Raw genomic sequence first — 13,677 nt, 5'->3', positions numbered from 1 at the left:
GGAAGTCTGAAACCCCTTACTACTAATTTACATTATGAATGGACGTTATACAATAAAGTAATCTTCTTAAAGTAAAACTTCTTTCCTTCTTCTTCTTCTTTATTCAGCGTAGCATACATGCAGAGATTTTCTACAGGGCCCTAAAACAGATGAAAGGGCTTTAGTTATCATAATCTTTGGCCCTATTCATGAAATCAAAATGGATGCAATTGCGCCCCCATGAGAGTATTAAGGGGAAAAAACAGACAAGATTAGAGCGTATGCAAACGACAATGACGAAGAGCACAACTTTTGCCTCTGTCAAAAAAGCGGCAAGTGTCGAATACATGACGTAGAGCACCATTTAGTTGACAAACCGAAGATGGCGGAGTACCTGGCCTCCATTTTCGGAACAGAGAAAGACAAGTAGGTTATTTCGTCTTTTTGTGAAACTGCTGAAATAATAATGCTAATAAAATGGCTATTCTGTAGAACGTGCACGTTTTAACCCAAAAAGCTACCAGGTTACTTACAAATACGACTGCTACTGCACCCGTTGTTTTTCATTCAGACTTGTGTGGCTAGCTAGCGTAGCATCCTGACTATACTGTAGAAGGCTAGTTAACTTGCTTGAATGGAGGAGGCGGCGGCTTGGTTTGAAAATGCGGCATGTGCTACGTCGCGTCAGTATCCCTCCAAATCGGCCAGACTAAGCTAAATCAGTCTTTATTTTCTAGATCAATTTAGTATCAAATGTTATACGAGTCAGTAGCTAAATGGTTTGCTAGTTAGTATAACCTCAAAGTTTGGTTTGCTAAGCTAATCTGCAGCTAACTAGCGTGCTACTGTAGCTAGCTAACTCTTTAGCATTGTCTCGAGTCGACTCCAGTGGCTAGGTTGGCAACTGCACAAGTATACACGGAATCGTGTTTTTGTTTTCCATTGTAGCTAGCTAGATGCAGCAACAAACCTATGCAAAGCGAACACTAACCTAGCCATTAATCAACATCTAATTTGTTTACTTTCTTGTCCATGTTCAAGGGTCAATTGTTCATTCTACTTTAAAATTGGAGCGTGCAGACATGGGGACCGCTGCTCTAGGTTGCACAACAAGCCAACTTTCAGCCAGGTAAGCGTACTTCCATGTCTTGAATATGATTAGCTAGCTAGGGGTTTATGGCAAGCAATTGCCCGATGCTTGTGATATAGCCCACTAGAACGTATCAGGACTTCCTTAGGTTTCTTTGTTAGCTAGCTCGCGTTACTGATTATACTCACATTTGATTGTTTACTTGTTTGTGTGGAGATTGGACTTAACCTTGTGTAGGATCAAATAATCATTCATGAAGTACTGAAACATGCAGTGTTGTCAATTAGCCCTAATTCCATTCACGTGTGCAATGTTGCTTCCATGTTCCAATGGGCCTAGGTACATACTGCAATAGCTTCATGTGGAAGAACAGGTTGCTGAGCAGATGTAAAGTAGACCAAAATGTTTGCCGATCTGTTTCCACTAACCCTGTGCACGTTTGCATTTCAGATTCCACGATTGGCTTACCTACAGAAGTGTGTGTATATAACATTGTGGTCTGTTGCCTTTCAGAGAACCTGCATTATGATTGATGAGGATAGGCTTGGTAGCATGTCAATGCTTCTCAGTCAATATTTATCATCAGAAGAGAAGCAACTGCTGTTGGTAGGGTGACCACATTTTTAAAATACCCAAATGCAGGACAACGGGATGATTTTGCGAGACGTAGAGGCTATACTGTCCCACGAACGTGAATACATATTTTTTTGCAGCTGCACCAGGGTAATCGAAGCGCATGAAGCCTACTCTTTTTCCGGGCTCGCACAAAATTTGGTGACGCAAAAGAGGCCACGTGTGGCTGTTATGAAAATCGGGGAATATTTGGCCAAGGAACCATTTCTGGTTTGTCAGAGAATTTAATACAGTTAGGAAGGAAGACTTCAAACGGGATTGAGTGAAGTAGCAGCAATTACGCTGAATGAGCAACTGAGTATGGAGTGCCTTACAAGTGTGACGAAATTACCTTCTGTCAGTCTAATATTTACTCTTGTAGCTATTCATCAGAAGCACACTTTTTGTAAGTAGTTTACTCACTGTCAGCAGCAAATCCCGAAAGGATTTGACATGTGATTTTGGTTGACAATATGACATTGGCCTTAGTCTCGTCTTGCGCTGTGCAGAATATCAGAGATCCTCAACGATTGGAGAAGTGTTCAACGTTACCAGTACCACGGCCTTATAATATATCTTGTCAAAAGTGTAACATGACTACAAAAGAGACGGTTAAGAATGTCAATTCTCATCAAATGAATAGGAAATCTGACTTAAATACAGACATCTAACTTTTTTGTAAATTAGTGGTGTTTTAATTGAATTTAAATGTGGGAGTGTCCTGCACAATCCGGGATATGTGGTCACCCTAGCCACTGGTAGGCTAACACTGATTATGGTATGCATGATGCAATGGCAGATGGCACAACCTTGATGAAATGAAGTAGTGTTATCCTGAATGGTATATTTTCCTCCAACCTGGGTCTTTTGACTATGCTCACATCGACATGAGGCCAACCTGCTCCCCTCCTATAGACGGCTTGCCTGGCTCTTTGGTAGACATTTGATAGACACGGTGGCAGCTCAATTCCCCTGTCCTTGTGCTTCATTAAACAGCTCCGCCACTTCATATCGAAAGACTCAATCTGACCTAACCCTAGGTCTCCCAACTCAGGATAGTTGTGCTTGGCCCTATGCGAACCATGAGAAACAAAACAAAGCTTTCTATCAGTAGACTGATTGGATGATCCTCCTCTACCAGAGCATGTGGGCGGAGTTGAGCCGGTCAGAAATCCCGCTCATGGAGTGGTGCTTGCGCGGCGATCCACGTCCTTTCCAATTGCTCCGCTAAAAACCGCTCTGCAGACACAGAAGGAAAAAAACAGCCGCTCCATTCGTTTAAATCAGAATTTAACAAATAATCCTATAAAAATTGAAAGCTCCTTGAATATGCCAGACCTATTGAGCCAAAATCAATTATGGCATATTGTATAGCTAATAGAACCAAAATTAACAAAACTTAGTTTATAAATACTTTGCTACAATAACACTCTTAGCTAGCTGCCCCCCTCGTTCCTTTCTGTTAGCATGTGCATGTAGTAAGTTCCCCATCATGCTTTTGGGATTTCTTTCAGATTCCAAAATGATAATTTTTTGGGGTGTAATTCTTCACCCCCTTTTTGTCCCTGATTTCGTGTTCACTATTTTGTCTCGTCGCTGACACTCCCCAACGAGCTCGGGAGAGGTGAAGGTCGAGTCGTGCATCCTCCGAAACATGACCTGCCAAGCCGTACTTTTTCACACCCGCTCGCTTAACTCGGAAGCCAGGCCACCAATTTGTTGGAGGAAACCCCGTTCTACTGATGACCGAAGTCGGCCTGCAGGCGCCTGGCCTGCCACGAGTCACGCGCACGATGAGCCAAGTAAAGCCCCCCCGGCCAAACCCTCCCCTAACCCAGATGACGCTGGGCCAATTGTACGCCACCATATGGGACTCCCAGATACGGCCGGTTCTGACACAGCCTGAGATCGAACCCCAGGCTGTAGTGACTCCGCATCACTGCGATGCAGTGCCTTAGACCCGGGAAGCCACCAAAATGATTCTTTAGTTGTGGACACTACATCACTGCAGTCTCTCTTGGTCCTTCTCGTCTTTGTAAGTCACCTTGATTATTATAAAAAAATATAAAAAATTTATGGAAATAAGTAGCATACTTGATGGCAGTAGCTAAAGCAAGGGGCTATAGCAGCACACAGGTAGACTACAAATGCATGCTGGGCTGGGCATGCCCTGAGCTCGGGAAGTGAGCGCTATTGGAATCTGGCAAGAAGGCTGACGCTCCAGCCTTTGGAAACTCGCTGCACGCTCCAGTCAAATTGAGCTCGCTCCGTTCACATTCTGTCCTCTACCCCAACTTCTCTGAAATACAGCCCATAGATTCTAAGGAGAGATTCGACTCCTAAGTCAGTAAACACAATAGCGTATTTACGTCAGTAATCAGGGACCTAGACTCATTTGGAATTTACACAAATTTAATGATTTATCTCTTGTATTCTTGTCATCCCGGCAGACCATCTTGATTCAAAACATCTACCGTAACCCCCAAAACAGTGCACAGACGGCCGACGCCTCTCGCTGTAAGTCCAAAGATCTGTTAGCCTCAGGGGTTCAGAAATCCCTCCTTTCCCCCTCCTGCTCCCCATATGTAGGTCACGTAGCAGCCCAGCTGTGAGGACTGCCTCACCTCTGTTAGCAGGGAACCCAACATTACAGTACCTCTCTCACACTTCGGCTACTGTAACTGCTCCTCCCAGTCCCCACCCCGAATGGCAAACCATTACTATCAGATAAATAAACAGGATGCTCCTCAATCTCTTTTGTATCGTCAAATATTTCTGTTTCCTCTGCCTCAGTCTTTGCCCTCTTATACACAATCTCTCAGCCACTCAAAACAAAAACATATTCCATAATGCTATAGACTATATTGACCAATTTAAATCCCAAACTACCTTGAGCACTATAAATGGGTAGACCTAGTTGCAACCCTCCACTGTGTGAGCAGTACCCAGTGTTGAGCCCTGTCTTACCAGAGCTGATGCCTCTCCTCTCACACAGGTAGGTATGGCTGTGGACTCTCACAGGAGACTCTGTCTGGGCCACGGTTCTGTTCTCTTCTGATGACTGACTTTCCAAACAAGGACCTCAGAACTAGCCAAACACCTCCCTCCCTCCATAGCCCAGAGATGGCTTCATATGTGCTTACTTAGATTACTTTTGTACTGTGGCCTATTCACAAACAGCTATTTTCTTTGGGAAAATGTGTTGGATTGAATGATCAACACATGAATATACCTTGCTACTTCTCCAGTAACACTTGTCAGTAATGTCTCTTTTTAACTGGCATTACTTTGATTCGTTCTGAGTTCCTTGTGATTGCAGCCTCCTGTGAAGCCCTGGCAGAGACGTCTGTGGTCAGGAGACACGCTGTTACCTTCTCTTTCAGCATTTCAGATCACACCATGCACTCTATGGTTCAGAGCAGAGTTCCATAGAGGGGACTAATGAAGCTAGTTATGGCTTGAAATGTGTCCATTGAGGAAGTATTAGCTGACCCAGTGTGTTCTCTTCAGGGCCTGTTGTAAGGAGCATGATGCTTTAACTTTCTTCCCCCAAAACCCCATTACTGCTTGACATGTATCACAAAAATGTTTGTTTTGTATTTCAGACCATTGCCCTGTTGAACATTTACCGTAACCCTCAAAACACTGCCCAGTCTGCCGATGGTATACGCTGTAAGTTCCCCTACATTTGCAGGGCCCTGCGGCATGGACTGCTCATTATATTATAGTTATCTGGTGTACACCTACCTACACTGAAACAACACCCCCATTTGCCCTAGGAAACAACACCCCATTTTATATTATACCCTATCTGATTTTTTTCTGAAACAGCACCCCCATTTGCCGGAGGAAACATTTAGTTTGAATTCAGGTCCAGGCTACTAAAAACAATGTGCCCAGACAACACCCAGATGCTATTGTATTCCTATTAGCTGAATCCAGACATGTACACTGTCATCCCTGGAGGCATCACTGATGTGAGCCTGGTGTGATGGGCTCAGTGTGGGTAGCTTTCTCCATGGCACACAATAATGCTGTTGCTTATGCAAAATATAAATGATGAAGTAATATTTGCGTCATGGAGAAGGCCAGACATGTCACTTGATCAATAGCTCTGAAAATCATACCATTCTCACAGACCCCCTCTGACTGGCAAGATATCAGCTACATATTTACCTAGCCATTATATTGATTCTTGCATGAGGGTCATTCAGTTTAATACCAAGACCACAGGCAAGGGAGAAATGGGGAGCCGTCTGTCCTGTCCTTCAGGTTGAGCGTTATGGGTAAAATACTCCTGAAATGCAGTGAATGTTTCTGTATATTTCTAGACTTTCAACTTCTAAAATTGACTAGTTTGCATGCATTTCTTGCTCATACTAGCTTCGTTGGGACTCATTTTCAGCACCAGCCAGCTCCACTTTCATACTAGCTTCGTTGGGACTCATTTTCAGCACCAGCCAGCTCCACTTTCATACTAGCTTCGTTGGGACTCATTTTCAGCACCAGCCAGCTCCACTTTCATACACTGTTGGGACTCATTTTCAGCACCAGCCAGATCCACTGCCAGTGTTCTGAAACGCCGTCATTGGAGCTGGCTGGTGCTGAGACACTGTCATTAAGGTTGTTGTTCCAAAGTGGTGTCGTCTTAATGTATACATGAAATTGGCTTAATTGATTTACAAATCTAATAGATCGCTGGCCTGATTTACTTAAAATGGTGGCTGTTGCACCATTGTAATGTTTATCTGGGGATTTCCAAGGGGTTGAATTAACTGATGCAGTTAAAATGGTGGCTATAGGACACGTGTGAAACAAGTATGGCGACAAAGTTAACTTGTATGTTAGTTTCATGGTTCAGCTTGGTATGTTGTCTATATATTCTCTTAAGTCGTTGGATGTGAAATTACACTGATGCAGATGCTTAGTGACTCTGCCTCCTCCGTCTAGCTGCTTTCTGACTGGTTATTTGTTCATGGTTTTAGGTGCCGTCAGCGATGTGGAAATGCAAGAGCACTATGACGAGTTCTTTGAGGTGAGTGACCTCGGCACGAGATACTTGTGATGTTTCACCTCATTCTCCTTTGCCAAGATAATCCATCCACCTGACTGGTGTGGCATATCAACAAGCTGATTAAACAGCACGATCATTACACAGATGCACCTTGTGCTGGTGACAAAAGGCCACTCTAAAATGTGCAGTTTTGTCACTCAACACAATGTCACAGATGTGTCAAGTTGTGGGAGTGTGCAGTTTGCATGCTGACTGCAGAAAATGTCCACCAGGGCTGTTGCCATAGAATTGAATGTTAATATCTCTCATTAGCCACCACTAATATCGTTTTAGAGAATTTGGCAGTACTTCCAATCGCAGACCACGTGTATGAGGTCGTGTGGGTGAGCGGTTTGCTGATGTCAGCGTTGTGAAAAGAGTTCCCTATGGTAGGCTTATGGTATGGGCAGACATAAGCTACAGACTACTAACACAATTGCATTTTATCCATGGCAATTTGAATACACAGCGATACGTGATAAGATCCTGAGGCCCATTGTCGTGCCATTCATCCACCGCCATCACCTCGTGTTTCAGCATAATGCACTACCAAATGTCACAAGAAGCTGTACACAATTCCTGGAAGCTGACAGTGTCCCAGTTCTTCCATGGTTTGCATACTCACCAGACATGTCACCCGTTCAGCATGTTTGGGATGCTCTGGATCGGCCGTGTACGACAGCGTGTTCCAGTTCCCGCCAATATCCAGAAACTTTTGCACAGCCATTGCCGAGGAGTGGATCAACATTCCTCAGGCCATAATTAACAGCGTGATCAACTCTATGCGACGGAGATGTGTCGCGCTGCATGAGGCAAATGATGTTCACACCAGATACTGACTGGTTTTCTGATCTACGCCCTACCTTTTTTTTTAAGGTATCTGTGACCAACAGATGCATATCTGTGTTCCCAGTCATGTGAAATCCATAGATTAGGGCCTAATGAATTTATTTCAATGACTGATTTCCTTATGTGAACTGTAACTCAGTAAAATCTTTGAAATTGTTGCATGTTGCATTTCTATATTTTTGTTCAGTGTAGTTCTTAGTGGATCTTTTAAAGTGGGTCTCCATGGTGCTGCTTTACTTATCAATCAGTGATTGTTTTGTCACACATGACCCTAACCCCATCTTCTGACCCTAACCCCTACAGGAAGTCTTCACAGAGATGGAGGAGAAGTACGGAGAGGTGGAGGAGATGAACGTGTGCGACAACCTTGGCGACCACCTGGTCGGCAACGTCTATGTGAAGGTGAGGGTCAGAGATCCCATGTCAGCCATGTTAAATTCTCCCTGCATCCATCTTCAGTGTGATTGCGTTAATTTGTCTGGAGAAACAGGAAAAGTCCTGTTTTTATAGTAGCTCGTCTTTGGGTTCATCGACCTTCATCAGAGCATAAATCTGTCTAAAACATGGCCTCTCCTCTCTCTCTCTCTCTGTGTGTGTAGTTCCGTCGGGAAGAGGATGCGGAGAAAGCGGTGATGGACCTGAACAACCGCTGGTTCAACGGTCAGCCTGTCCACTCAGAGCTCTCCCCCGTCACTGACTTCAGGGAAGCCTGCTGTCGGCAGTATGAGATGGGGTCAGTGTCGATCTCTCTTTCTGATGAATGTCTATACACTGCTGTGTGTGACAGTCGGTGTACCTGCAACAGTAACCAGACGCCTTGTTTCACCACTGCATTCCACCATATTTTTCCAGTTCCACCATGTAATCAGTAGTCCTAAAACTATTTTCAACGTAAACCATTTACACCAAACGGAAAACGTTTTACACCCGAAAACTAGAGTTTCTATTGGACAAATTCAGAATCCTCCCTGTTTTGTCCCATTTTCTTCCTAATGAATACACCCTTGGCTTGAGGCTTAAGTTGCCACCTCTTATCCGACAGGAAGAATGTAGTCTTGTTTCCCTGCAGCATATAACTATATAACTCAGGCTGTGTTGGGAAATGGCATCCTATTCCCTATGGGCCCTGGTCAAAGTAGTGCACTATATAGGGTGTCATTTGGGATGGTGCCTCAAGTGTTTTTCCATTGGAACACCCATTGTTTGCTTAAAGGCTACAGTTGAACTGTTTGGCTAACTCCAGCAGGAGAGATGCATGTAGCTAGCTAGGTCTCTGCTTTGGAGTGTAGGGTGGTAAACGTGATAGTCAGTGGATACAGGTGGCGATTGGAAAAGCTTTTCTCACACGCGGTAACAGTATTAACCCCCTGCTTGCCTACCATCCACAGAGAGTGCACCAGAGGAGGCTTCTGCAACTTCATGCACCTGAAACCCATCTCCAGGGAACTCCGTCGGGACCTGTATGGACGCCGCAGAAAAGGGTAGGACACATTCTAAGGAATGTTTGTATTCCAGGAAGACCTTGTTCTGTGTCACGGTGAACATTTGACTGTTTCATGGGATTGAATGGTGAAGCATCAAATACTGTACTTGGCAGTGGTGTAAAGTACTTAAGTAAAAAATACTTTAAAGTACTACTTAAGTAGTTTTTGGGGGTATCTGTACTTTTACTATTTGTGTATTTGATTGCTTTAACTTTTACTCTACCACATTCCTAAAGAAAATGATGTACTATTTCCTCATGATATTTTCCTTGACACCGAAAGGTACTCGTTCCGTTTTTAATGCTTAACAGGACGGGAAAATGGTCTAAATCACACAAAGAGAACATCCCTGGTCATTCCTACTGCATCTGATCTGGCGGACTCACTAAACACACATGCTTTGTTTGTAATTGATGCCCGAGTGTTGGAGTGTGCCCCTGTCTATTCGTAAATGCAAAAAAAAACAAGAATCGTGCCGTCTGGTTTGCTGAATATAAGGAATTTGAAATGATTTATACTTTTACTTTTGAGACTTATGTATATTTTAGCAATTTACATTTACTTTTGATAATTATATTTAAAACCAAATACTTTTAGACTATTACATTTTCTATTAAGGTATCTTTTACTTTAACTCAAGTATGACAATTGGGTACTTTTCCCCACCACTGGTACTTGTGTAGTTGACTAAAGTAAAAGCCTCATTTTTAGTTGAGGTTTGAGTATTCTCTAGGCTGGTTAAGTTGTGTGCTTTGGTTCAAGCATTTTATTTCTCCCTTTCTAGCAAAGGAGGAGGAGGTGGTGGAGGAGGAGGACACCGCTCTCGCTCGCGATCCCGGGAAAGGCGTTCTCGCTCCCGAGACCGTGGCCGTGGTGGCGATGGTGGAAGAGGTGGCGGACGAGACCGCGAGAAACGGAGGTCCAGGGACCGGGAACGTTCTGGAAGGTTTTAAGATGAGCCAAGACCTAATTATCCCCCTCTTCCAACCCCTTGTCCCCCTCCTCCTACCTCTCTCTCCCGTGATGAAAATGTGTGTAACATGTTGGAATCCTCGTTAATTTCATTTCTTTTATCCCTTTTTTAAAGACACAAATACAAGCTTCCGTTGCTTTCTCAATAAAACAGACTTTGTAGTGATTCTCTGCTGTGTCCTCTTTCATTGCTGCAGTTGGTTGGTGTTGGAGTTACAATCTATCAGGGATAAGACTGGGTGAAAGGGTTTACTGCATGGGCCAGGGCTCTCCAACCATGTTCCTGGAGTGATACCCTCCTGTAGGTTTTAAAGCAGTTGTGACTAACAGCTTATCAACCCAGAGGATGGTAGCGCTCCAGGAACAGTGTTAGAGAGCCCTGGTATAGGCAATGAGCTTAAGAAATCCCTCTGCATTTATCACACGTTTGAATGTAATGTATGCAAGTGTGGCCGATGTGAAATGGCTGGCTAGTTAGCGGTGGTGCGCGCTAACAGTGTTTCAGTCGGTGATGTCACTTGCTCTGAGACCTAGATGTATAGCTTCCGTCCTCTCCTCCAACCTGGGCTCGAACCAGGGACCCTCTGCACACAACAACCACAGTCACTCACAAACTTGTTCCCCTTGCTCTGCAAGGGCCGCGGCTTTTGTGGCGCGATTGGGTACTGTGGTTGATGTGTTCCTAATTAGTGACTTAATTGATCAAGTACAAGAGAGGAGGGAAAACACGCAGACACTTGGCCCTGTGGAATGAGTTTGACAGGTAGAGTAAAGCTACTGTCACTGGGCATTTAAGAGCTGAACTTAAGCTCACTGACGTCATGATTTGACCTCTTATTTTTCGGAGTTCCCAGTTTTGAATGGAGCATTTGAACTTGGAAAATACGAGGTCAAATCATGACGTCATTTGGAGCTCTAGAAAACGGCCTGAGATCCCGGGGTTGGCTCTTCCCCCCCCAAAGTTCCCAGTTATTTGAATGAGCCATCAGTTGTCTTGAATGGACCAATAGTTAAGTGTGTCGTGAGTTGTACAGTTGCCCGTTCAAAACAACTGGGAACTCGGTGGGGGGAAAAACGAACTCCGACTGGGAAAAATCTTTTGAATGGTCACTCGAACTCCAGCCTCTTTCTAGACTCCGACCTGAAGGTCACTGACGTCTGAACCTATTTTTCCGAGTACCCAGTTTTGAACTCAGCAAATGTTATGACCGTGTACCCAAATGTATCCATCCGTATTATGTCTAATGGTTACGCATGGAAATGACCTTGGGCAACCAAGATCAACAGTTGGAAAATACAGTCCTCACAAAGAATAGTGGCCTAAAAAACAAACATTTACGACCATAAACCATGCGTGAAAGGCACGTTAACGCATTGAATGGCACAATGGGATGCGCGAGTTGCGTATAGGCTCCGATGTTTCTGAAACTAACATTTGAGAAGGTTCTTTACTTTTTGGAAATGAATATAAATAGATCCCTGGTAAACTTCCATACGTTTTCGCCATGTACTACTTGTTTCACCAAATCTGCATCTCTTATTGGAGGACGGGCAGAAATAGACTCCCTCGCTGCAGCCAATCAAAGTGCGCCCTAAACATGCATTCTTCCCCAACGATTGGCTAACCTCCTCGCGCTGATAGTCATCTTTATTATCCAACTGTTGTAAGTCTCTTTCTATCACCGGAGGAAGATTCTTTACCTCTCCAGATTCCTAGACCATCAGATACATAGGTAAGTTGAAACTGATCGACCACTTGCATGATGATGTTAGTGCAACTTTTTTAATGCACATTTATTTTATGATGCCATGTTCCATTCATCGAAATAAGGTTTTGTGTCCTTGTAAAGTTGTATAATTATGCTGTACCTACCTACTGAGTCATGGCAATCAAAATAATAGTAAGAGGTGGGTACTACAATGACCGTTCGTGTTTTAAACAAGCACATGGTTTATTTCCGGGGTCCATAAACCCCGACCATATGGGGTCATGGCTAGAAGGGATCCAACGTTTGTCAAATTAACGTCAGATTTGACTTTTCGTAGTACAGTAGGTTAGGAGTTATTGTGTTTTTGACTACGCTTGTTTATTCCATGTGTAACTCTGTTGTTTGTGTCGCACGGCTGTGCTTTATCTTGGTCAGGTCGCAGTTGTAAATGAGAACTTGTTTTCAACTAGCTTACCTGGTTAAATAAAGGTGAAATAAAAAGGAAAATGATGGTACATTTAGGAAACGGGTGTGGGTTAGCAAAAAGGCACACACAAACATCTGCCTTTGACCCACCATATGGGACTATTTCTTGGTCCTACTGTCTATCATCAGTTACCTGAATACAAGATCGCTTTGTGTTGAGAAATGAAGTTATAATGTATACCTGTGAATCCTCCATCACATTTGTTGTCTATTTCTGTTCTGGTGACAGAGGGCTGCAGGTAATGAATTTGAGCTGCACCATTAGTTCATTTTGCCCACCACAATTTGCCATAGATGAGTGCACTCTTGTGCCATGACTATATGTTTCTAGTATGGCCCTAAAAATACATTGTCTGTCATAACTATTCAGAGGCAGAGCCAATCTAGTCAGAGCTCGATTCCAGAGTCGTCAGAAACTTCCTTCACCATGGTGTTTAATCCGCTATTTTATTTTACCTTTATTTAACGAAGCAAATCAGTTAATAAGAACGAATTCTTATTTTCAATTGCGGCCAAGGAACAGTGGGTTAACTGCCTTGTTCAGGGGCAGAACGACAGATGTTCACCAGCTCGGGGATTCGATTTTTACAACCTTTACGTTTACTAGGCCAACGCTCTAACCACTAGGCTACCTGCTGCTATGGCCTTCATGGCTCTGAATAGTTAGGACCGGCGTTATTGGACACTGTCTTGGTAGGGCAGTTATATGTATTATTATATGGTTGTAAATCCTGTCCTTTTTGTTATTTACCCTTGTTTTTAGCCAGGCTATATATCATCGCACACTATCGTTTAATTCCACTTTTGGGAATTCTGAAAGAGATTTTTTTAAATAACATACTTTGTGGTAGAAGGTATTGAGAATATCTGTTGAGAAAAGCTCTTTATCTCATGTAGTAACTGTTACAACCGGTGGGTTGGGTCTGGAGGGTGTCAGCTCAACTGGTTTGGTTACACACGCAAGGCCAGCTGTGACGTAACACAACCCGCTGAACATTTCAGCCTCAACTCAGCCTCATTGCCACTCAGTGAACCTGTCTGCAAGGGGGATCAGATTGCAAATGAACTCACCCAAGGAACACTCAAACCTCTGCTCCCATATCTGCCATAGCAGTAGTTAGACAGACGCTGTAACAGCAGTAGCATGACCAGCAGTAGTAGTCCCATTAAGAAATGCGCTGGCTCAGGAGGGAACGTTTCCTTTGGTCTCTCTCTGTCTCCAACCGTACGTTGTTTTCCTAAGGACACAATGCTCTCCGGTGGGTTTATTGTGTGCTGGTCATTTGGTGTCAAGCCACTCAGGCGAGGTTTGTGTCTTCAGTGCAGTTCAGAAAGAGGTCCATTTGAACAGCTGCTTGGAAGTGTACACTGTCTATTAGTATTAGACAGGGGCAACACAACAGACTGAACTCTCTGTCTGGGAATCCAAAGAATTAGTACCAT

The 13,677-nt window shown here is 43.8% G+C and overlaps 1 protein-coding gene and 1 pseudogene across 3 annotated transcripts; one reads left to right on the top strand and one right to left on the bottom strand.

The window, feature by feature from the left end:
• Positions 1-13,677, bottom strand: part of LOC112219141 — a 228,866-nt pseudogene that overhangs the window by 120,615 nt on the left and 94,574 nt on the right.
• On the top strand, positions 249-10,205 carry LOC121840083 (splicing factor U2AF 35 kDa subunit-like). Of its 3 annotated transcripts, none has more exons than XM_042301727.1 (8): positions 249-405; positions 1,021-1,108; positions 4,132-4,198; positions 6,667-6,716; positions 7,887-7,985; positions 8,183-8,316; positions 8,972-9,064; positions 9,852-10,205. In XM_042301727.1, the coding sequence occupies exons 1-8, from the start codon at positions 362-364 to the stop codon at positions 10,018-10,020; spliced, it is 744 nt and encodes a 247-aa protein (XP_042157661.1). In that variant the 5' UTR covers positions 249-361; the 3' UTR covers positions 10,021-10,205. The 3 variants fall into 3 exon arrangements, with proteins under 3 accessions (XP_042157661.1, XP_042157659.1, XP_042157660.1); XM_042301725.1 differs by lacking the exon at positions 4,132-4,198 and adding an exon at positions 5,287-5,353 and having other exon boundaries at positions 250-405; XM_042301726.1 differs by lacking the exon at positions 249-405 and adding an exon at positions 5,287-5,353 and having other exon boundaries at positions 1,045-1,108.

Source organism: Oncorhynchus tshawytscha, linkage group LG19, assembly GCF_018296145.1.
Source record: "Oncorhynchus tshawytscha isolate Ot180627B linkage group LG19, Otsh_v2.0, whole genome shotgun sequence".
Lineage (NCBI taxonomy): Eukaryota > Metazoa > Chordata > Actinopteri > Salmoniformes > Salmonidae > Oncorhynchus > Oncorhynchus tshawytscha.
This window is presented reverse-complemented; position numbering and strand designations above follow the sequence as displayed.

Bases quoted from the DNA above. Each gene is read 5' to 3' on its own strand.
- LOC121840083 (XM_042301727.1), top strand. From the start codon at position 362: ATGGCGGAGTACCTGGCCTCCATTTTCGGAACAGAGAAAGACAA. The intron at 6,717-7,886 runs GTGAGTGACCTC...TAACCCCTACAG, and splicing joins ACTATGACGAGTTCTTTGAG to GAAGTCTTCACAGAGATGGA. The intron at 8,317-8,971 runs GTCAGTGTCGAT...TACCATCCACAG, and splicing joins TGTCGGCAGTATGAGATGGG to AGAGTGCACCAGAGGAGGCT.